The following is a 25,769-nucleotide window of genomic DNA, read 5'->3' as shown; positions in this document are numbered from 1 at the left end:
TTAGAAATTGATGAAATTGGTACCAATTTTATGCCACTGTTTACTTTTCTGCTTAGATATTTTCTTTCTTAAAAGTTTAGTAGTACTAAAAAGAAAAGTTTAGTGGTACTAAATATTCCTAGCTATCATAATAAAGAATTCTGTGCTTTTTCAAATGGATAAAACTGTCAAGAGGACGGATTTTTCCCCTAGCTAGCCACCTCTATGATATAAAGCTAGTATTTTTACAAGATGGCTACAACCCCAATACTATTTCTTATATGGTGGCATCTTATTCTGATTGTCAAGAGAATACATAAAGAGAAATGAGTTGAGAAATAAACTTGCCAGTCTGAACTATAAAGTGAAAAGCATAATTCACAAAACCATATACCAAATGGTACTTTTCTCTGGACACTGATGGTTGACACCGGAAATGACTATTCTACTATAGAACTGAAATATATTCCCTCCATATTGTATTCCCTCCATGAAGTATATTCCCTTCCACCCCTTACTTTAAGAGGATATTGCTTACAATGAAACTTTTTAATACATATTAAATTATATACTCAACATAGTTTTAAACCATAAGAGCCTTTGCTCCTGAATTGCTAATAACAGACACAGAGAGAGAAGCAATTCAATTAAACAATCGCCAACAATTCATGAAGAATACCGAGGTCCGGGGCTGGGCTGAAGAGAAGGGGTAGGTAGAGAAAAAGAGCTCAATCTCCTCTCCCTTCTTCACAATTAAGTGAAGCGCAAACACACACAATGCTCTTGCATTAGCTCCAAGATAGTTCAGGACCCAGAAGTATTTGGAGGTGCAAAGATGGAGACAGCAAGAATATCCACAAAGTGTTCTTCAGACTTCTAGGGCAATTTTTTAATATACACAGGAAAGAAGTGCATGTAATTTACCACTCTACCAACATGACAGAAAAAGCTTGAGTTTTAAACTTAGAAAAGGCATTCATAGTGAACAGCCAGGTTCATGGTGGGGTGACCTTATAACTTACCATCCAAACAAGGATCCTTTCAGAGTAAAAGGGGATGCTACTAATGAGTGCTAGGGATGAGAGGAAAGAAGGGCGTCTATAGGGGTCAGCTGTGACAACAGGGGACAGTTACATTCACTCTATGCTCCAGGACCCATGAAGGAAGGGGAACCTTTTCCATCTCTTTTGCTCTTGAGAAGCAGGTTACGAGTCTGTCTCCTCAGCCTTTTTCCTTCCTCATTTATCCCTGGTATTTACATCAAAACATTTCTTCCCATTTAGAGTTCAAAGCATTTTGCAGTTCTAGTGATAATTAACCTCACTATTTGTGAAAACTTTGAAATATCAGAAAGGGAGACAGAACATAAATACTCCTAACTCTGGGAAATGAACTAGGGGTGGTGGAAGGGGAGGAGGGCGGGGGGTGGGAGTGACTGGGTGGCGGGTACTGAGGGGGACACTTGACGGGATGAGCACTGGGTGTTATTCTGTATGTTGGCAAATTGAACACCAATAAAAATAAATTTATTATAAAAAAATAAAAAATGAAAGTTCAATGAATTCTTTAAATCCCCTTACAACTTCATATTGCCATTTTATTCACTTGCATATTAATTCCTAGATTGCACCGTATTGGCCCCCTGCAAAACAGTCTCAACTGAATTATATTCCAAGTCAATATTAGGGACTATAAAAAACACCCCCAAGGAATTTGTTGTTGAGTCTATTTTAAGAAATTGTCAAACACTGTTCCTGAGAGCACAGAGTTCTCTTCATAAAGGTGCCCCAGAGAAAATTCTGATCTGAGTACAACGAAGCATTATAACTCTCCTGATGGGTCTCTGTTTATCTTAAAGACTGCACTGAGTGACCTAGACCATTTCTTGTTTTCTTGAGAGTATTAGAGAAGTTAGTGCTAGATTTGAGATGCAGTCATACTAGTGGGAAAGATCAGCAGGTTTAGCTTCTCTCTCATTTCTTAGGTTCCAACTGTCTTTTCTTTGTTGTTTTACTGTATTTGCAAATCATACTACTTTGGCGTGTTTTATGCCCTCTGGTAAGCCTCCTGAAATCTTTGCTGGATTGAGATAAAGTTATAAGAATAAGAAGGAAAAGGAAGAGGGGAGGCAAATGTAAAGCTACTGTTTCCAAATTCTATTTTTTACTTTAATCAAACTCAAAATCAACCCTATCCCAATGGTCTTTTTCTAAGGAGGGCCCAGGTGCCCTATGGCAGCTCCTAAAGAGTCAGTGGGTCACAGAGGAGTCTCTGTAGACTTATTTCAAGTCAGAGTTTAAACTGCTTTTTCCCATCTTAGACGAAGGTGACACTAACCACCCACCATCAGCAGGAAGTGCCCTGCAGGTTGCCTCCTCCTAGAGGTGGTGTGTGTGCTGAGCTAAGCTGTCACCTGGTTCCTGCATAGTCGGCACTACACGTCTTCAGGAAGACCTGCCTTCCTGAAGTGCTCCTGATGAACAAGGAAGTATCTTTTTTTGTGTGTGTGCAAAGTTGGCCAGCCACAAACAGAAATGAGAACCACAATTATGGCTTTACTAGTCCCAAGCACTAATTATGCAAACTCACCAGCTCATACAGTCATCAACTATCTGGCTCTAAGCAGTGTCTTCGCTGGTTGGAACACATAGAAGACTGAATATGAAGAATGGCAGGAGGAAGTTATCTGTGACAGATTTGCCAAATATGAGCAATAGATGTGGAAATGAAGAAGTGATCAGAGGAAAAATATGTATGACAAATTATAAGGTATATTTATATCAGAGATTTATTAGAAATCCATTCATACTAGAACTTTTCATTTATTGTGTCATGTATGTTTGTTTTTTTGGACATAATGCCCAGCTTCCCAAAACTATTCTTATTATTCTAGTCTGCACAAATTTCATTTACATATTTACATATATAAAAGGTTTGAGACTTTACACATCTGGTATATTTGGTTCTGTAGTAAATGACTGTCATTACTTATGCAAAGGATACATTTGGGATATGGGTTCAAATATTTTTTATTGTTTATTTTTTTAAAGATTTATTTATTTATTCATTAAAGACACAGAGTGAGGGACAGAGGCAGAGACATAGGCAGAGGGAGAAGCAGGCTCCATGCAGGAAGCCCAATGTGGGACTCGAGCCCGAGATCACGACCTGAACTGAAGACAGGCACCCAACCACTGAGCCACCCGGCATCTCTATTTTTAAAAAATTATAAACAGGGGCACCTGGGTGGTTCAGTGGTTGAGCATCTGACTTTGGCTCAGGTCGAGGTCCCACAGTCCTGGGATTAAGTCTCACATCGGGCTCCCCATGGGGAGCCTGCTTCTCCCTCTTCCTACGTCTCTGCCTCTCTGTCTCTCATGAATAAATAAATTTAAAAATAATAATAAAATAAAATAATAAAATAAATAAAAATTATAAACATAATGTAAAGAAATGAACTTTAAACTCAAGAGACCTGGGTTTCACCCCAGCTCGACCACCAGGCAGCTGGATGCCTTTGGGAAGACTCTCTTTTGAGATTTCTGAATCCTAATTCCCATTGGGCTAGACCTGTGATTCTCAATTAATGACCTTAATAAGAGATTAGTTAAAAAGCAGACTCCTAGGCCCTACTCAAAACCTACTAAATTTCCACTTCTGGAGGTGGGGACAGAAATCTGTTTTTTTTTTTCTCCAGGCAGTTTGGATATTTAAGCAACACATTTTGAGAAACACTAGACCTCTTCTTTCAAAGGTCCATAAAATTTTTGTTCCATGATTAGGTCAAGTTGAATTTTCAACATCCCTTCCCTCAAAAATTACCTAAAGAGTCCATCTACCTTTCATGGACATGGAGACAAAAGAAAATGATAGCAGGATTTCCCATTAGCCTTCCTGGATATCAACAATTTTGTAGTAAGTGGATTACTTAATAGCAATATAGTCACGGTGCCTTAACTATAATTTTCTTTTGCAATATGGCTAACTCAAGAACAATGATTCACCAGGTAATATTATTGTTAATAATACCTTTTTGTAATAATCACAAGTATACAAATTATTAAAGGTCTTCTGCTAGCTTCTGCATACCAGTAGCACAAAAACTATTTCTAAACACTAAGCTTTTAATTGTGGCATAAATATTAAAAGTAAAGTCTAAATTATTATGAAACATTAAAAATAAAGTTATATTTCTAACAGAAATATTGCTATATTTTTAGTATATGTTTTCCACCGTGTAGATATATGTTCTACGTATAGACAGCAATACATAGAAAGATTGATTGTTAGAAGCCAACTTCACGTACAAACAGTAGAGTTTGCATAGAACATTGTGTGACCCTGAAGGAACAAAACTTCAGTGCTCACACCAAACATTCTGTTTCAAACCTCAGACATTTCAAAATCCATCAAGGATGCTGCTGACAGCTGGTCTGATTCTACAGAGACACTGATAGAAAATTCTGCATCTGCTAACATGTTTTCATAATACATCAGAGAATTTGTTTTCTCTATAAAAAGAATTTCTACAAAACACAACCATACTCTTCCTGGAGTATCACCTTTTTCATCACAAACACAAAGTCGTCATGGCTGCTACTCCCTTTAAAGTGCTATGCCCTAGATATGGCCAGCAATTAAGCCTGCAATTTTGACTACATTGACTGCACGTGTACTGTCAACATGCCTTTTTTTTGCAATGTCCATGGCCTGCCTCCCAGAGCTAAGGCTAACAGGTACTCAGGAGCCCGCCCCTCCCTGGCTGCTACATGCCACCTGTGTTTAGAGATAGACAGCAAGTTGCTGCAGCTGAAGACTGCTCATTGCTTCCTGGGGCTCTGCTTCTGGGTCCCTTCGTGGTGTTTCCTTCTCAAAGTGAATGCATATCTACCTTTAGTTGGTGCACCACAGTGCAGTTGTTTGGATGTACTGCTCTGGCAGTACTGCTGTAACCAGATTATACTAGCACCACGCTGTCCATATCTGCTCAGGACATGGTAGCCTGGGACTGCTGAACTTCCAACTATGTGGGGGCTTCCTGGCCAGCAGGAGCCCACACTGTCAGAGGCAGGAAAGGCCAGGGGAACAGTGGCCTCTGCGAGCAGCCCTCAACCCATGACTGTCTAAACTAAGGGTTCTAATACCACCCCTACGCCTCTCCCCTAGGGATGCAATAGCTCTGACTCCTACAGTGACGTGCAGAATTTCCCATGGGGACTAACCTCCATTAAACCACAGTGGAAACTGGCATGATAATTAGCCCTTTACTGGCTGGCTTCCCTTACCTGCTCACTTCCTCATGCCCTACAAGTATTTCCTAACTTCCATGTGTACTTGAATCCTTGTCATAGAGTCTGCTTCTGGGGGAACCCACCTAAGACAGGGGTGTCATCTCTCTCACTAAAACAGTCTTTTACTGGATATGGTTTGGTTGTCTTTTAAAAAAGTAAACTCTATTCCCAACGTGGGGCTTGAACTCACCACCCTGAGCTGAGATCAACAGTCACATGCTCTATTGACTGGGCCAGCCAGGTCCCCACACTAAATGTGGTTAACAGGATTGGCTGATATGTAACTGTTGGATATAGCATTTGTCTTTGTTCACGTCCTTCAACCTCCCCAGTAGCAAATTAGAACTTCTAGCCAAATAGAATATAAAAACTGGAAAGATATTGATAAATATCATTTCACCCCTCCACTTATTTTTCATATTTGAGGGGAACTGAGCTCCAAAGAGGTAAAATGATTTACCTAAGGTAACACAATCAGAGAATGTCTGAACTAGGAGAATTTAGATATTGTGGCCACAAGCTAAGGGCTGAAGACACTGTGCTTCCAACCTGTAAAGAAACCAATATGCTAATTTTTTAAATCAAAGCTACATTATGACTATAGAGAAGCCAGACATCTTTAAAAAAAAAAAAAAAAGACTTTATTTATTCATGAGAGACACAGAGAGGCAGAGGCACAGGCAGAGGGAGATGCAGACTCCCTGTGAAAAGCCTGATGTGGGACTCGATCCAGGGACTCTGGGATCACACCCTGAGCTGAAGGCAGACCTCAACTACTGAGCCACCCTGGCGTCCCCAGGCATCTTTTTCTACATCTTCTTTTCCCCTTAAATATTCCTCATTAATAAGGCTCTCTAGGCTGCAAAATAGGAGCGTCTGCACACTCAGTTTAAATTTTATGATCCTAGGCTGAATTAGTAAAATGATAATCAAACATAAAGACATATATGAATAAATCTTAAGAGATTCTTCAAAACAGCATGTATACGTCTAAACCAAATAACTCTTACAGTTTTCTTCTTTTGTCTTCTGCAATTGTCCAAGTGGAGCAAGGTTTCTACTCAGAGGGGGTTTAAAAACTCTAACTCTGCCAACCTTCCCTGAGACCTTGATGGCTTTCTACTTTTCACCAACAGACACTCCCACTGAAAAGGGTAGAAAGAACTACTTAGCATTAGAACTAGTTCAGTTTCCATATGTATTAGACACTACTGTTTATTGTACTTACACCTTGACCAACTTTGCTAGAAAACTTATAAACTCAAATTTGTGATTCAGAGGAGTTGAACAAGATCAAATCTTATGACAGAAGTCCAAATCATCCTTCCTACTATAAATGAGGAATCTAAGCCCTAGGGAGGTCAAGTGATTTTACTCAGTTAACCCAGCTAATTAATAGAGATCCAAGTCTTCAGATTTCTGGTTTAGCTCTTTCCCCCAAATGGTTATTAGCAACATTCTTTTCTGAAGTCATCTATATTATTGGTACAAAAATCCCAAAAGGTTATGACTCTCTGATAGAAACCGTTATATCACCTGCTCACACTTTCCTCTCTGTGCTAATAAACCACCCAGTTCGGTGGCTAGTCCCTCAGCCCTCTGATCTATCGCCAAGCTTTGATGCCTCAGGGAGCTTAGACTATAGCTACTTTGGGTTCCTGTCCATGCCCAAACCTTGGCTTTGGGGCACCAGAAACTCTTGAGCATTAAATCAGAGACTCCTTCAAATCACAAGTTCCAAAAGCAAATTACTCCAGAAATATTTTTTTAATTGTTCAATATTTAAATTTCCTAAATATGCAATTCCTAAATTGTGCTCAGTGCTACTAAAATTTCCACTTCAGAGATAAAACTGAAAGGTGTGTGCATGTTAGGACCTGAACATGAGTAGCTCTGATGGGAAAGGTGTCTGGTGGGGTAACAGATGCTGGGGTTTTGCTCCACCAAAGTCATACAAGTCTGGACAGTGTCTTTGGTTATCAAACTCCAAACACTGAAATGCCCTAAAGACAACTGTCTCTCAAAAAAGCATAAAGTAGCTAAGAGTCAAACTTGATAATTCAATAGTCGGACACCACTGGCAAAAATCTGCTTTTTTTTTTACATATAGAATTTTCTTAGAAATATATTAAAACTTTAATATTCATAGTAGTGTGATCTTTAACTAGAATACATCAATATCTTACTCTACTTACCAAATAAATACTTCTCAATTTCCTCTTCTACTTCCATGTCATTTTACTTCATTAACATTGCCCATGTTATTTTTTTTTTTAAAAAGGGAAGAAGAATAAAGGACACTGCAATAAACCAAGAAAACTACAAAACTTTTTTTTTTTCAATTTCTATCTATTCTGTAGTGTGGTGTTACAATGGAAAGACTGTTGGCTAAAATTCAAGATTCCTGGGATATAGTCCTCTCATTAATCAACCTAATGCCTCGATTGCTTAATCTGCAAAATGGAGACAATCAAACCTAACTACCTCCCTGAATTCTCTGGGAAGCTTGTAGGAGCTTCTTCTATGAAATAAGTGGCATCTTTAAGAGAAGGCAACCTGGTGGCATGGGCTGGGAGGAAATATGGGTGTGTCTATCTAGCTAAACAATTCCCACAGACATTTAAGGTAGCAAAGACTCAGGCAGGTGGGGAAGAAAGCCAGGAAGAGGGGGCGATGCAAAGCAGAAGCAACAGGACCCACAGAACCTCTCTCTTTTAACCCACTGCTTTGTGCAGGGACATGGATGAGGGGGCCCCAGACCAGGTTTCAGACCAGAATTCTGGAGATAAGGAGGTATGCACAGAGACGAGATTAAGGTGGAAAAAAGACGAGGAAAAGCAAATATTGCCATGTATCTACTCCCTTCTGAAAAGACCACAGGTAGAGAGAAAATCTGAAAAGACCACAGGAAGAGAGAAAAGAAATGTGCCATGCCAGGCACCCAGAAAAAAAGCAGTGAGAGGATGAGCTGAGTCAAGGGGTGATGGTTCTCACTGCTCTTTCACATTCATTCAAAGGAGCCTCTGGATGGCTTGGTCAGGGGCCAGGCAGGTTGGTATCATCCCTGTTTTGTTGATCAGGACCCTAAGACATAAACAGCTTAGATGATTTGCCCAAAGTCACCTAATTTGTAACTGAGAAATCCAGGATTAAAACCCAAGCTCTCTCATTTCTATTACTGGTAGGTTTTCATTTTCATTTTTTCTTTTCTGCTATTTGGTAATTGGTGAGAATTTTATATGTTAAATTTTAAGTGAATTTTGTTAAAGAATTTATTTATTTGACAGAGAAAGAGAGAGGGTACACACGAGCAGGGGGGATGGGAGGAGGCAGAGGGAGAAGCAGGCTCCTCACTGAGCAGGGAGCACTAGTTGGGACTTGATCCCAGGACCCCAGGATCATGACCTGAGCTGAACGCCGATGCTTAACTGACCAAGCCACCCGGGTGCCCCCATTTTAAGTGAATTATCCTCATTTTATACCTGCAGTAGAATATACTCATAGTAATTCACATTATAAGAAATACAATCTGAAAATCAGATCAACGAAAACATTTCCTAAAACAGATAAAATTTATTTAAAAACAAAACAAGACGGATGCCTGGGTGGCTCAGTGGTTGAGCATCTGCCCTCGGCTCAGGGTGTGATCCCAGAGTTCTGGGATCGAGTCCCACATTGGGCTCCCTGTGAGGAGTCTGCTTCTCCCTCTGCCAATGTCTCTGCCTCTCTCTCTCTCTCTGTCTCTCATGAATAAATAAATAAGTCTTTTTTAAAATAAATAAATAAAAATAAATAAATAAAAACACAACAAGGGCTAGGCCTTTTGGGCAATCGAGTGAGTCCTTGGATAAGCCTCCATGCTCCATCAGTCAGAGATCCTGTCAGTGATGACCCAGTAAACATAGAAAACATTATCATTCGATTTAAATGGCCTGTGAAGTAGAAAACAACTCCTAGTTGCTTTGACTACTTTGGCACTTATTCTGGAAAACCATGGACTTTGATACCTAGAACTGAAGCAAAAGTGAATGAGGTTAAGTATTCGCTATGAGCTTTTTATTTTTCATTTAAAGACTAAGAGAAAGTTATCAGTCACATATCGAGGAATGCCCAAAACATGGTAGTAACCATTCAGCTCACAAAATCCTGATTGTGCTTTCTATAAGGAAGAGGTTCTGAGCAAATATGTAGATGAAAGAATATACATATAAGTGGATCTGGAGGGCTGGTACATATGAATATGCAAACTTCCAAGAACAGGACAAGAGGTTAGCCACAATGAGAGAGCAATGAAATGACTGAACGAATAATTCCCAAATGAAACAAAACTGGGAACATTTGGCAGCAAGGGTATCCTCCCTATCTTTGAAGCACAGGTGTCCTGCACAGCTGCACAGAAGAGTTTATTGCTCCCTTCTCTCTGTTCCAACACCAATTTGTTTATATCTCCATGAGAGAACTCTAATTCAATCCATGGCCATGCTTCCCTAAGACTAGCTCAGACCTGACCTAACTTAACTCCCCTACCCAATTCTGAATGGCCTTTTACCCGACACTTCTGCAGGATGAGGACTCGAGCACAAAACAAAATACAAAGAGCACACCACTTAGATTTAGCTGACTGACCATCAGGGGGAAACCTGGCAGGGCACAGATGGCACACACAAAAGAGGTGACTGAGACGTGTTTCAAGAACCGACAGTTTACAGGATATGGGCAGGTCAGAGGGTATCATAGGAAGAGTGGAGCAGTCAGGGCTTTCCACAGTTAGAAGCCTACAACCCCCCTCCCCCAATGCAGGGGTGAGGGAGGGAGGGCATGCTGGAACTGGCAAGGTCTGAGCTGTGAAAGAGGTCCACCCGTCAGAGGCTCTAGCCTTCAATGGCAGATGGAACCCTCCAGCACACTCCTGCTCCTGCTCCTGCATAAGCTCCTGCTCCTGCTCCTCTAAAGTCTCCCATGACCTGAACCAAACTAGAAACCAGAGGGCAAGAGAGCTTGGTCCATGAAGGTTCTAAACACAGCTGAGGAGCACCGAGGAGGGTGAAGAGTGGCTCTGGAAGGGCAAACAGAATATCCAGAGGCTGAGGTTGCCCACTGGGCTGTTCACTGAAGTATTACTCATAAAAGAGAAAAATGAGAAAGAACCTAAATGTCCATCAAGGTAAAAAAAAATTATTTTACATACCTTAATGAGGTGAGAAAATGCTAATGATAATGCTCAGTGAAAAATAAAGGCGTCTAAATTGCTGCCTTTGTGATATTATCTATATGAAAATATGCACAGAAAAAGAACAGAATATTAATAGCATTATTCACAGATAGTGAGATTATGGATTATTATAACTATATGGTAAAGCTGCCAAAATAGCTAAGGCAACTATAGACTACTATATCAATCAATTAAATGAGAATCTCTATTACAAAAGAACAGTCCCTTGGAATGTTCACTGGTCTGACCACTCCTATAGAACTGGACAGGACATTTTAAAAGTGGCATCAGGGGCACCTGGGTGGCTCAGTTGGTCTGACTCTTCATTTTGGCTCAGATCACAATCTCAGGGTTGTGGGATCTAGCCCCACATGGGGGTTCCTCACTCAGTCTGCTGGAGATTCTTTCTCTCTCTCTCTCCCGCCTGCCATTCCCCATCCCTCCCCCCATTCATTCTCTCTCTCTCTCTCTCTCTCTATATATATATATAATAAATAAATCTTTAAAATATTTTTCAAAAATAAAATAAGATAAAAATAAAAGTGGCATCAACCAATCAAACCTCTTCAGGGAAGACAAAGTGATACTTTGGAACCTGAAATCTAATGCATGGGAAGGACATGAGAATAAAATTGGGCACGTTTATCCATTATTTTCCATATTTCAAATCATGCTGTCCCATTTCCCCCATATATAGAGAGGTCTGTCTTATAATCACTCAAATCACTTAAAAAATTGTGCCTTCTCCACCCCAATATATCATGTAATATAAGAACAAATTCTAAATCTTAAAACAAAATTTAAATATCTTGAAATAGCATTAATCTCCTGGCATATTCTGGATTTATTTTCTCTCTCTCATCCCTGCTTTGCTGGATGTTGTAAACCCATGCTGAATTTAACAAGTAGGCAATCCAGCACAGAATACAGATTCAGACCTTCCTCAATTTGTGATGGGGTAATGTCCTGATAAACCCATGATAAGTTGAAGATATCACATCAGAAATGCATTTAATAAACATAACCTACCGAACATCATAGCTTAGCCTAGCCTACCTTAAACGTGCTCAGAATCCTTACATTAACCAAAGTCATCTAACAACAGAAAGCCTATTTTATAACCAAGTGTTGAATGTGTCATGTAATTTATGGAATACTGTATTGAAAGTGAAAAACAGAACGGTTGTAAGTGTATGGGTTGTGAGCATGTGGCTGACGGGGAGACTACAGCTGCCCAGCATCATGAGAGATGCTGACATCACACCCATACTGCTAGCCCAGAAAAGATGTAAATTCAAAATCTGAAATAAAGTTCCTGCTGAATGAGCATCACTTTTGCACCATGATAAAATTGAAAAATCATAAGTTGAACTGTTCATGGTAAGTTAGGGGCCATCTGTATAAATAAAGTATTTTAGTGTTAGAATGTATGTGTGTACAAATATAAATATAACCGTCAATTTAGAGATTTTATGTGCCCTAACCAGTATATCGGTGACAGTGTTGAGAGCTCTCAAGGATTATAAATTTTCCAACCTCTCTGAGGTTGAACCTCCTATATCTCTCAGCCTTTTCATTTACCTCTGAATATTTTCTCTTCATCCTTATTATAACAGTAAATGTGGAAACTTTTTATTATTTTAATGGTAAATATTGCAGCTTCTCTAAAAGACAGGAAAGTGAGACTCAGTTCCCACGAAGAGAGATTGAACTGGTTTGCTAGCCCACAGCACCAGGCCTCCCACACAGCAGGTATCCATAATGTTGTTTAATAAATAAAATGAATTACACTGGTGCAGTTTCACACTCACATTTACTTACCTTCCTGAGTGTGAAAGACACAGTCGCTAAAGACATACATCAAGACTGCTTTTGAGAGAGGTAACATCTGCTAAGTTACTTGAGTCACAAACGAAAGGAGCAAACCTGATGCTTCAAATACCATTATCACTGAGTAATTGTTTTTAAAATTAGAGAAAGTCTCCAATAAGCAGAACTGTGGTTTAAGATAAAGTAGTAAATTTTCAGCTGTACTCTAGAAATTGAGTAGTACTAATGACTATAGTAATTTATGCCAGAGCATGCTTTTAGTCTAGCATAATGGAAAAAGAAATTTATTCTATTTTATGACCTACTGTGAGTTAGTTCTGGGCATTCAATAATCCTCATAGAAATTAATGAGCTTTCTGAAATGTAATTTTTTTTAATCCTTCAAATACATAAATGTTAAAATAATACTCAATTTTCAGAGAAATGCGCACTGATGACAAACTTACTATTTCCTATAAAGACAAAGTATTTAGAGGATTTTCATAATTCTTTTACTTCAAACCCTCTAGATCTATGTCTTTTAAGCCAAGAGTATCTCCCATAAATTTGGAGTTTGGGTCATCAGCAGCTTCTTTCCTCTTTTAGTGCTGTGATTAACTTTTATGAGGAGTGAAAAAATCCTCAACATTTGCATCTCAGATTTCTTTACATACTCTGTGAATCATGCCAGCAATAGGTAGTAAGACTCTGGCTTGTGGAAGAGATTGGAAATCAGGAACAACAAGTTTAGTTAACACTACAGGTATTGAGTCACTGGTTCTTGGCCGAATATCTCAACTCAAGGGTTCCCAGGAAAAACAAGGGTGCCCCACTGACTTCCCAAAATGTATGAAGTCTTCATTCTTCGAAATTCCCCTTCTCTATCCTGGGGCAAACATTTCAAGGAGAATGCTTCTTTTCTGTTTTCATGTGTTTGTTTCTTTGTTGAGAGAGAGAGAGAGAGTGTGTGTGTGCGCGCGCATGCTGGAGCAGGAGAGGGAGAGTGGGGGGAAGGGGCAAAGGGAGAGAAAGAAAGAGAATTCCAAGTGGACGCCATGCTCAGCAGGTGCAGAGCCTGATGCAGGGCTCCATCTCACAACCTGAGATCATGACCTGAGCTGAAATCAAGAGTCAGACCCTTAACCAACCACTCAGGTGCCCCTTTCTCCTGGTTTTTGAAAGAATGACAGCTCTGAGAGCAATAGGTAACTATATCTGTATTGGCTACTTCCATTCTTTAGCTAACTAGCTACCATACACATGCACACCTTCAACTACTCATTTGGTGAGCGTTAGTTTTCTCATGGTTTGGTGAAAATATTGCCAGCTTTGGAGTTAGAGAGACCTGGGTTCAAATACTGCTCTGTCATTTACTAACACTATCAGATTCTGTTTTCTCAATTATAAATATGGGAGTTACCATACCTACTTAGAGCTATTATGAAGATAAAATGAGATACATCGAATATGAAAGCAGCTGTCACATAATAGGTACTCAATTCATTAGTGCCTTTTGTCTTATTTATTTTTGACAGAAGTTTTCTTGTGTTTACTGACAAGAGAGGTAGGAAAAAAAAAAAAAGAGAGGTAGGGAATTCGGTGGCTGAAAAGAATTCTCCTTGCCCACTCCCCCAGGCCACACTCATCTTCCTCAAAAAACATGCCCCCTCTTTGGCCCTGCAATAAATAAACAAACAAATAAATGTAGAAAGCTCAAAATCAACTTGCTGTTTGTTGATCATTTACTGACTGACATTTAGACAAAAACTGGTACTCCCTTTTGCGTCTCATCAGCTAGCTTTGTAAATTTGTGGATTTGTAAGCAGGGTCTGATTACACATAGAAAAAAAAATGACCAGGAAACCTGTCCTAAGTGAGGAAGTCAATGCATAAGTTCCTGAGGGGCTTCTCTGTAGGAAGAAAGCACAGGGTGATGAAGGACCCAATGCATCTTCAGCAGTTATCACCTAGATCTAGGGCTGGTTGTCCCCTTATGGGTATATTAAAAAAAAAAAAAAAAAAAAAAAGCTTTTAACAAAATAACAAGGAAGGGTACAACTAATTGCCAGCAATGTACCAGTTACTAGGATTTCCTGGTCAAAATAGTTGAAACTTCTCATAGGATGAAATTGGGACAATCACAAAATGCAAATTGGTAAAAGTCAAAACTTGAGCAAATGCCATTCAGTCGTAGTTTCCTTTTATCTTGAAAAAAAAAACCCCAAACCTAGTTTTACACTAGCTTGTTTAAGCATGTTTACTGACACACACAGGAATATAAATGCTCTTGTTTCAATCCAAACTGTGCTCCAATAAGGGACTTCTGATCAATAATTGAATCTCTTCCAGACAAAATTGTTTTGGGTAGCTAATACCAAAAGAGAATAATTTTGTAATCCCACCTTGAAGCAACTACCATGGTGTTGTTTTGCAGACAATAACAACCTCTCAGATTGTGGGAGCTCAACAGTGGAGAAGCAAGCCAACATTTGCAAGGTGGTAGAGCCAAGAATAGTTGGCACTGGGGGAGCCTCCACTGCACAAGCTTGGAAGGGGCCAGTTCTTAGGTTTGCACATGGCATTCATGATAAAGGAGGTACTGTATTTCAACACGAATGTCAACAGTTTGCTTCGACTGTCATATCTTTCTCAGACAAGACCAGGCATGTTCAGGGTGGTATGACCATAGACTGTCATATCTTTTCCAAATAGCAGATGCAAAAATAATCAAGCTGTGCTTTCACAGGATATTAACGAATCCATCAGTATTACCAAAACATTTAAATGACAAATTATAAATAAGGTACGTGATGTGTCATAGCAGCAGCATTACGTCAAGCCCCGTAAAGGGAGTTCTTGCATGAGTACAGTATGGATAGACCCTGTAGTTTCAAACAGACGTTTTGTTGTTATAAAATACAGCTGTGCAAGTTTAACACTTTTTTGCCCTCTGAAACTGAAAATATGCTATATGTTAATTAATTGACATTAAATAAAATTAAATTTAAAAACAATTTTTTTAAACACGAATTCAGTTATTTTTAGTGGGGTGGGGTTTTTTTTGGTGGGGGGCAGTAGGTAAAATACTAATTATAGAAGAAACTCTGAAAGTATTAGATATATCAGTAACCAGAGTATAGTGTATACACCGGCTAATTAGCTAATAACTCAATCTTGTGATCAATCTCATAGTTGTTGGCTTATGAAATGGGGGGAAGATTTCCAGGGGAATAGTCACCAGGAAGTTAGATGAATCACCTGGGCTCCCGTCAAAGGTAGGTCTAGGCCAGGAACAGGGAGGCACAGTCTATAATCCAAGAGAACCTAAAAAGAATAGCTGCCCAGAAATCAGAAAACCTGTTTTAGCACTACTTCCTTCAACTGCATTTCGTTCTTTGAACTTCAATCTCCTCATCTATAAAATGAGGGCATGGTCTTTCTGCACAGAGTCATTATGAGTCTCAAGTGGGATAAAATGTCAGTAATGGTTTAGAATCCTTGGAGTGTAAAGCCAACATCGGGTAAAATGTGTATTCAACGTAGGGGACTCCTCAATAATGAATCAGGAAGTAAAACCAAAGGATTTAAGCAGCAGGACTTCTTAGAGACCTAGTGTTAGAACTGCTCCCAGCAACTCTGCTTGAAGAATTCTGATATTTCCATTTAGCCTGGGCAGCAACTCTAAATTCTAAGGGCAACCTGTCGTGCCGTCTGCTGCCTGTGCCAAGACTTTAGGAGAGGAAGGAGGGTATACAAACCAGGCCCACGGTTTGATTATGCTGTTTCCTGACAAAGTTTGGGCAGATGCCCCAAACACAGGATCTAAACACATTACTTTTGCATTACATACACTTAAGAATTTCTGCTTTAGGGACACCTGGGTGGCTCAGTGGTTGAGAGTCTGCCTTTAGCCCAGGGCATATTCCCAGGGTCCTGGGATCGAATCCCACATCAGGCTCCCTGCAGGGAGCCTGCTTCTCCCTCTGCCTGTGTCTCTGCCCCTCTCTGTGTCTCTCATGAATAAATAAATAAAATCTTAAAAAAAAAAAAGAATTTCTGCTTAAAATTTTTTTCTTCCAAAATTTTAATGTATTTACATTTCTATGAATTTACATATTTTTCTCTCCACTACTTAACACAAAAATTGTCTAATGCCAAAAATTAACTTGATTTCCTATATATTTTATAATTTCTCATTGTGAAACTGAAGGCTTAAATATGCTCATTGTAGGAATATAAAGAAAGCAGCATTAACTACAGTGATTTCAGTTTGCAGTGATTAACCACGGGACTCAAGACTACCAGCCCCTGACCTTATGGGCTCTGTGACAATGGCTAAATTACCATTTCCCACTGTGCCTCATTTTTCCTCAAAATGGGGATAATAATCGTCCCTACCTCCCAGGGATGTTATGAATTCATTGCAGTGAGTTAATATTTGTAAAGCACTTAGAACAGTGTCTGATACTTATCAAGTATGTTAAATAAACTGCAACTTTCCATCAAATCTTAACAGAAGACAATGTTTTCACCTGGTCTGAAGTTGTTATTCTAAACCAAATGCTTCCTCTCATCCCTTCTGACCTTATTCATCTCTTGACCCCAATCACAAGATAAAGAACCATCCAACTAGAGAATCCAAAGAACTATTAGAAGTTTATGCTACTCCCTATTAACTAATTTGGAAAAAAAAAATAGAAGGTATATTACATGTGGTGTACCAGTTGGACAAATCTCTTCTACAAGCTGTTGATATTAACTTCAGGATGCCATAACCGTAATTTCTAATAGACGAGACTCAGGATGGCTGGTTTGAAATGGCACATAACAATAATAAATACAGACATCAGCCAACTTTCTTCACCACAGAATAACTTGCCAAGCTTAAGAGCAACTTACTTTTACTTGTTCAGTTGCCATCATGGGAAGGTAAAAACCAAAAGGCACTTGTTTATTCTGTGCTCATTTTTCTGGGTTAGCTACAGGTTCAGCCTACACTCATCTTCTCTATAACTTGTTGATGAGAGAAACTAGGGACACCACAATGGACTCTGGATTCTCTGAGTCACTTGTGTGTCCTTGGGTCTCCTGGCACTTTGTCAAAATGCTCCCTTATTATGAAGGGTCTCTGTCCTTGCTTCCTTTCCATTGATCAGGGCCATCCACGAGATGTTCAGTGCTGTAAAGACAGCACTAAACAAGTGCTCATCTCTAGAATGAAGACTTCTCATAAATCTGAATCCTTAGAGGTATTTTTATGAGGCATTTGAGTCAGCCCAATGCAACTGTATTTTAAGGGAGCTACAAATGAGCTAATAAAACTCAATTGACTGGCTTTTTCTTACCAAACCCCACAAGTATCAGACATTTATACACAGTTTATCTTAAAAACTTGCTTTGGGACAAGATTTTGAATTCATATTTCAATTCTATCTTGGGTAAAAGCTGAGAATTCATTTTTCTGCAGTTGAATGTATGGAAAGACACCTGTGAGATGTGCCAGGCAATTTATTTATTTTTTATTTTTTTAAATATTTTATTTATTTATTCATAGAGACACACACAGAGAGAGAGAGAGAGGCAGAGACACAGGCAGAGAGAGAAGCAGGCTCCATGCAGGGAGCCCGATGTGGGACTCCATCCAGGGTCTCCAGGATCACGCCCCGGGCTGCAGGCAGCGCTAAACCGCTGCGCCACCAGGGTTGCCCCTGTGCCAGACAATTTAGTATGAAAATAAAGATAAGTTGTTTTTAAGGAAGATCACCTTGCTTTGAGAAGATAGGCAATGCTGGACTCTTTGAAAGAGACTTCAGAATCTTTTCACAAAGATTGAGTAGACACAAGTAAGCTCTCTGGATTTGTAAACCTATTTAAAGAATGTTAAGAACCACTTATTTTCAGCCTATAATTTTAGAATGTCAACATGTTTACTTAAAATTTCAGCCAAGGTTTTGAAATGAGTATGTCACATTCCAAGCCCAATCTTTCTTCCTAGGTGTCAAAATATGACAGAAGAGCTGAAATAATATGGTCTTGGGCTCTAGATATTTTAAGAAACTGCAGAAAATTATTTAGGCATAATCCCAAATACATGATTCTCTTTGATTTAAGTGTCACTGCACAGATAAAAGTTTCCGTGAGCACTGGATATAGTTTAAGATGATTATAACCTCAAGAAGGTTTGGAGCCTTTGATGGTCTTTATATCAGAGAAGAAAATTTCTCATTAATTATTCATTATGGTAAAACTTCTTCATCAGAGAAAAAAAATTCTGCTTCTTCAAGATAATCCTTCTACTGACCTCAGTACATTTGATTAAATCTTCTATTTTTACACTTCATGCATCATATGCAACTTTATTCATTTTTACCTGTTTGCTCCACGCTCCACTAATGTGCAAGTTTCTTAGGAGCAGGGATCATCTCTGATTTCACTGTTTTATTTCCCAGTGCCTAACACAGAATAAATGCTCTGTGTTTTTAGTATATGTGCTGCTGAAGTGAGCACAAGTGCTCTGTGTTTGTTGATCACAAGAAACTTCTCTAAAACTTGATTGATAAACATTTCAGTAAAATGATACAGAAAGGAATTTGTGCCATACGATAATCTATCATTAATCCTATATATAGGATTCCTATAGAATCCAAATGATTCTATAGGTCAGATTGCATTCCGTTTCATGAACAAGATCTCTAAAATCTTCTGTACAGTAAATACAACATGAAATGGACACTAAGCAATTATTTTATAAAATATTCAAGGTAAATAGAAATACATACACTTCAAGATTTAAATGGTCTTACCAGAAACAATTTTTCTAAGTGAATAAATCACTTTTTTTCCTGCATGGACATTCCTGAATCATAACCAACCCATTAAGTCAACTCTAAGACAGAGAAGTGTTCAATGGACATTTTGAAAGAACACTGGGAGTCAGAAAGTAAATTTCAATATCTAATATTTTTGCTGCATTGCTTTAATCATGGGTGAACAGTAAAGCAGTGATTTACTGTCTCTTACGAATAAGATTTATAATTAAAAGCTAAAGAAGAAAAAAGAAGGGGCACCTGGCTGGTGCAGTCAGTTGAGCATCTACTCTTGGTTTCAGTTTGGGTTTTGATCTCGAGGTCATGATCTTGGGGTTGTGAGATCGAGCCCTGCATTGGGCTCTGTGACCAGCGTGGAGTCTGCCTGGAGCTCATTCTCTCTCTCTCTCTCTCTGCTCCTGCCCCCTGTGCTTTCATGCTCTCTCTAAAATGAATAAATAAATTTTAAAAAAAAAGAAGAAGATGAAGAAAAAAGAAGTGAACCTGAGCCCAGAAGTTCTAAAGGTCTCCAAGAGTGTGTATATCTCTTGTATCCAGACTAAGAAGATCATTACAGAAAATGTAGAAAGGGGGGGTGCATGGTGATACGGTGACAGAGAAACAGCAAAGGATCAGCCTCCACTGAACTCAGACTCCAGTCACTTCAGGAGAAACTTCTCTAACTCCAAGTATAAAGTTTACCTCTCCCTTCCCCAGTCATATGTATGAAGACTTTTAAGTCACCGAATGCATAAAGGGCCACTCTTTTATAGACTAACAGGCATATCCAGATTCTCACAGGTACTTCAGGTCTTCACAGACCTGGTTACAACTTCCGGGCCCCTGAAGTTGCTTGACTCCACTTACGATGTGAAAGCATATCTATTAAAGCTGCCACCATTGCCATCAAGACAAGAACCACAGCTATCACGGCTCCTGTCACTCCTGCTTCCACCACCTTTCATCTACCCAGCACCTGCTTTGGGTGAGGCTCTGCACCAGGTGTTTTACAAATGTGATATCTAATCCTCCTAGAGCCCCAAGAGGGAAGTGCTGGCATCTCCATCTACAGGGGAGGAAGCTGAGGCTTAAGGACACTTGGAGCCAAATGGCAGAGGCAGATTTGAAACTGAGCTTGTCCAACACCACCGTCTATGCCTTTTTCCCTGCAGCCTGACCTTGGAGACCCTATTTATTGGGCATCTGCTGTCTCCCAGGCACAACGCTAGTTGTTTTAAATATATATTTAAACGTCTCAAAAACAAGGCTTAGAGGTGGGTTGCAGATCATTAAACTGAAGTAACTTCAGTTAGGAGCACACAGCTAGTAAATGACAGAGCTCAGATTTAAATTCCTCATTTATCAGTACTGATATAAAAGCTAAATTTTCAAACTCTTTCCTTTGGCATAAGCTTAATAAGAAAGATAACCCGGTGCTAATAGTTTAGATGTGACATTAGATTAAACCAAACCAAACTAGACTTATCTAGCTATGTCCCTTATGCTAGAAAATAATTCAACCTGTTGAACGTCCTAAACACTAAACCAACCATAAAAGACTGAAGACTAGAATCAATGTTAAGTCATGAAGACTAACACTCTACAGATCCAGCATGCTTTCAAATAACATTTTAAATAACTGTTCTTTTTCTAAAGCAATAAAGCAGCAGTTTATCCTCACAATATTCTAGTGAAATAAACAGGGAGTAAGTTGTTTTCTGTTCAGAGAAAGGAAAGGTCCATTGAAGTATAGAAATACAGGACTGTGTACAGTCCAGAAACTTGAGCCTACAAACCCAGACCTGAAGGTAGGTCTCTGTCTACCCAGTGAGGATGCTCTGCCCTCCGGCACTGGCTACATTTTTTCCTCCAAAGAAAATGAGGTCTGCTGATTTTCAGGGGATTATGAGGCTCCCCACCACTTGAGTTTGGCTCTCTGGCAGAGAGCATTAATGCTCGCTCTCTAGGTTTGGGGTTCAGTTTAGTTTGAGCGTAATAACTTTCACTTCACTGCACTGACTTTTAGCTAAGAGCTAAATAAGGAAATGTAGAAAAGAAAGCACCATTTCCATCACGTAGCAGAAAATAAACACACGAAATTATTACTGAAAAGGAGGTGTAAGCAAGATACCAGTGAGGAAAAAGGGAAACAATCTCCCATTTACTAGCGCTGACAATGTGCCCATCGCTATTCGAGCACTCAAAAAGCATTAACTTGTTTATTTTTATAATGACTCTTATTATGCCCCTTTTATGGATGAGAAAACCGAGACACAAAAAGGTTAATAACTTGCCCAGGATGACACAGCTGTCACAGTAATTCAACGAACAGGGATTTAAACCCAGATAGAGAATCCATGCTCCCGAGCAAACTATTTAAAAAATGGAGTATCATTCAAAACGTCATAAACGAGTGCCACGAATGCTCGCCTAAGAAAAGTCGGGCCACAGCTCACCATGCCCAATCCATGTCCTCTCCACTGGGCTCCCTGATGGCAAGAGAATAACGGACAAGACAGGAGATGGGCTGCTGAGGAGGGAACAGCCCTATTTCCATTAAAAAAAAAATAACATTAATAACATGTTTACCAAGACGAAGCTGAAAAAAAACCACAAGGGTGAATTTTAGGAAGAGAGGCAGCTGTGTTCAATTTTACATAAAGAGAATGACCATCATTGATTTTTAGAACATCTACACTAAAAGTTGCAAATATTTGCAGAATACAGAAATCTGACCTCAATAAACTTTAAACCATCATTGGCGGGATGCCTGAGTGGCTCAGCGGTTGAGCATCTGCCTTTGGCTCAGGACGGGATCCTGGGATCTGGGATCAAGTCCCACATCAGGCTTCCTGCGAGGAGCCTGCTTCTCCCTCTGCCTGTGTCTCTGCCCCTCTCTCTCCATGTCTCCCATGAATATATAAATAAAATCTTTAAAAATAAATAAACCATCATTGGAGTAGTAAGCTCTTCAAGGAAGAGAAGCATTTCCCCCCCTTCCAACCCTATTTTTTTTTCTGTTTCTTCCATTAGATCTTTGCATTTACCATGATGATGATGATTTCATACTTACTAAGTTCCTACTTTGTGCCCAAAAGTCTGATACAAGTTTTACATTTAAAACATAAACAATAAAAAAAAAAATAATCATTTGAGACTCTCAACAGCTCTACAGAGTCAGTGTCACTGTTTTTCCCATTTTTGAAATGAAGAAACGGAGACCCAGAAAGGTAGAGTAACTTGCCCAAGGTCACACAGCCAGGATAGAAATTCATTTTTGCTTGCTCTAAAAGCCCATAATATTAATCATGTACGGCCAGCAAAAACATGTGGCCACTGACTGTCCGCTCCTCACACAGACACAAAGGCCACAGGGAGTGCTGTGCATTTTGCCTAGCTCCACCAGCCCAAGTCCTGGACAGAGGTGATTGGACATGGTCAGTCGGCTCCAGAGAGCCACACTGGTCAAGATGGACCAGACACCTAAGTGTGCTGTAGCCACACTCTTTAGACTAGAAACAGGTACACTCACTCAGAAGTAAACAAAATATTTAGGAAGATGATCTAACTGGGAAAACATCCCAAAGGCAGACCTGTATGTTTAGTTTTCAGAACATGTGTTAGTACAAAGTTCATCACAATTCCGAAGGAAAGAATAGAGTGCTTCAAGACTGAGCAACAAGACACTGGAGGAGAGAAGCAAAAGCTCCTGTTTTTAGTCTAAAATGTCCTTGGATTTGGATATACCGCCTATAACTGTGTATGATTACATTTTGATAGACAGGAAATGATGGGGGTAAGTCGGATTAAAAAAAACATCAAAGAAGGGTTTAAATTATTTATGGAGGTAATAGGAAAAATACTTCAATGATGGGTACATCATTATTAAGTAACATTTTTTAAAAGACATTTCAGTTGGGGGCACCTGGGTGGCTCAGTTAAGCATCGGATTAGATTTTGGCTCAGGTCTTGATCTTGAGGTGGTGGGATGGAGCCCCATGAGGGCGGTTCCGCACTCAGTGGGGAATCTGCTTCTCTCTCTCTGCCCCTTCCCCCACTCACGCTCTCTGTGTCCCCCCTCTCTAAAATAAATGGATAAATCATGAAGAAGAAGGAGGAGGAGGAGGAGGAGGAGGAGGAAGAAGAAATTTCAATTGGTGACTAAGCACAGTAAGTCTTTCAATAGATAAAAGTATGTTCTATTACAACCAATTATTACCAGGGTTGATAAAAAAAAATATGAGAAAAAATAAAAAGCCTTCTTTCTTAGCACTCCTCTCCCATCCCCTCAAACATACTTGGACCATCCTGAACCACTTGTGCTTCTCAGGATGTACCATGCTCTCCCCAGTGTTGGTGATGCTCGCAGAGCAATCTCAACCGGGAAGTTGTTGACTCCTCTCCTTTTCTGATTAAACTACTTCAGCATTCCTCCTCCCGGAAGCTTCCCTGGATCCCCCTCCTCTGTGCTAACTTCTTTTTTTTTCTCTCTCTCTCTTTTTAAAGATTTTATTTATTTATTCATAAGAGATACAGAGAGAGGGGCAGAGACCTAGGCAGAGCTCCCTGCAGGGAGCCGGAGGTGGGACTCACCCCAGGACCCCCGCATCACAACCTGAGCCAGAGGCAGACCCTCAACCACTGAGCCCCCCAGGCGCCCCTGTGCTAACTTCTATCACAGGATTCATCCCACTGTGTACTTGTTGGTCTCCTCAAGAAAGTAAGAATTCTTTGATCTCGGGGACCATGCTCATTGTTCTTTAAAATCCCAGCACTTAGCGAAGGTGCCCAATAAAATTTTACTAAGCGAATGAAAACATATTGCAGAATTAAGACTCTCTTGGAAATAAAAGGGAAATCCATCTAAAATGCAGATTTTTTCACTATTTTATTCTGGCCCTCATAGTTCATAGGGTGTGGTTTAAAAATACACGCAGCAGGATTTACTGGATATTGCCAACTGCCCTTCATAAAAAATGTCCTATACCTCCAAACCACATAAATATATGGGTACTTCAAATTGATCAGTGTTCAATGGATGTATCCATTCAGGTAGTATAATTGAATAATACAAAGTTTCGATCAAAATTTAAGGAGCGCAGTGGCAATCGCATTTTGAACAACCAGGGGCTGCCCGGGGCTGCCCTGGTCTGACGCCCATTCCCGTCGGGGACAAGCCATTCACCGTTTGGTTTCAGGTTCTCCACCCGTAAGATGGGGGTAAGCAAGCCTGCCGCTCGCTGCTTCCTTCGGATCCCCTGAGGTCAGCGGAGGCCTGGGGGAGTGGAGGTCTTCACAGCAAAGGCACCGCCATCAAAACCATTGTACGGGGGCTCCCCGGGGGGCTCAGCGGTTGAGCGCCTGCCTTCCGCCCTGGGCGTGGTCCTGGAGGCCCGGGATCTAGTCCCAGGATCGAGTCCCGAATCGAATCCTGGGATTGGGTCCGGATCGAGTCCTGGGATCGAGTCCCGGATGGGTCCCGGGTTGAGTCCTGGGATCGAGTCTCGGATCGTGTCCCAGATCGAATCCTGGGATCGGATCCTGGGATCGGGTCCCGTATCGAATACTGGGATCAAGTCCTGGGATCGAGTCTCGAATCGAGTCCCGGATCGGGTCGGGGATCGAGTCCCACATGGTTCCCTGCATGGAGCCTGCTTCTCCCTCTGCCTGTGTCTCTCTCTCTCTCTCTCTCTCTGTGTCTCAAATAAATAAATAAATAAATAAATAAATAAATAAATAAAAATCTTTAAAAAGTATGACCCCAAGGTAGATGGCGTCCCTGCCATTCGTTCTGGCAAGAATCCCCGCTAGGCGTCCCGCTCCCTCGCGGCTGCAGGGTGTGGACGGGGGTCGGAGCACGAGCCACACAGGTGGGCGCACGTTCCCAGGTGCGGGGCCCGGGCCGACGCCGCCGACGCCGCCGAAGCCCCGCGGAACCTGAGGCCGCGCTGCGCCCCCTCTGGGCGCCGGGAGAGACGGGCCCTCGCCGCCAGGGCGCCCGGGGTCGGCGCGGCTGGGGGGCGGGGGGGGCGGGGGCCGCGCCTTACCTGGGCGCGCAGGGGGGCTCCGGCGGCGGGTGCGGGACGAACACCCCGCAGGCCGGCGGCGGAGGCCGCTGCTTCCTCCTGGAGCGCCAGATGCGGAAGGCGGTGGGCTTCTTGGGGGCCCTGGACGGCGCGGGCTCCGCGCGGTCGCCCCGAGCCGGCGGCAGCGGCATCTCCCCGCGCGCCTCCTCCCGCTCCTGCTCCTGCTCCCGCTCCTGCTCCGCCGCCGCCCGGCCGCCGCGGAGGAACATCCCGGGCGCCCGCTCGCCCGCCCCCTGGCCGCCGGGCGAGCAGCACGGCCCCGGGTCCGCACGCGGCCAGGTTGGCCCCGGGGCGAGCCAGGGGAGGCGCGCGCCCCGCGCCCCAGGTGCCGCCGCCACGCCCCCGGGGCCCGGCCCGACCCCTGCCGGGCGCCCCGGGCACTGCGTCTCGGAGCCGGGGCTGGGCGGTGGCGGCGGCGGCGGCGCCTGGGGCCTGCGGGGCGCGGGCGGCGTGTGGGCCCGGGTCGGGCGGGCACGGGGAGGGGCTTCCCCGTGAGCCCCGCCAGGAGGGCGGCAGGGGCGCACCCCGCGGCGGGGCCACCTGGCCTTCGGGTGGGCTGGGCCATGTCCCATCTGGGAGGCCCCCC

At 41.6% G+C, this 25,769-nt stretch overlaps 1 protein-coding gene across 1 annotated transcript in view; it reads right to left on the bottom strand.

Moving 5' to 3' along the window:
• The window catches only part of CRYBG1 (crystallin beta-gamma domain containing 1), a 200,362-nt gene extending 174,988 nt beyond the window's left edge, over positions 1-25,374 (bottom strand). The window contains exon 1 of the mRNA XM_049092426.1: positions 25,145-25,374. Coding sequence (XP_048948383.1) covers positions 25,145-25,314 — 170 coding nt within the window. The 5' untranslated portion in view covers positions 25,315-25,374. The remainder of the gene's footprint in view (positions 1-25,144) is intronic.
• Positions 25,375-25,769: the final 395 nt, after the last annotated feature.

Source organism: Canis lupus, chromosome 12, assembly GCF_003254725.2.
Source record: "Canis lupus dingo isolate Sandy chromosome 12, ASM325472v2, whole genome shotgun sequence".
Lineage (NCBI taxonomy): Eukaryota > Metazoa > Chordata > Mammalia > Carnivora > Canidae > Canis > Canis lupus.
Note: the sequence above shows the minus strand (reverse complement) of the source record. Positions and strands in the feature narration are given on the sequence as shown.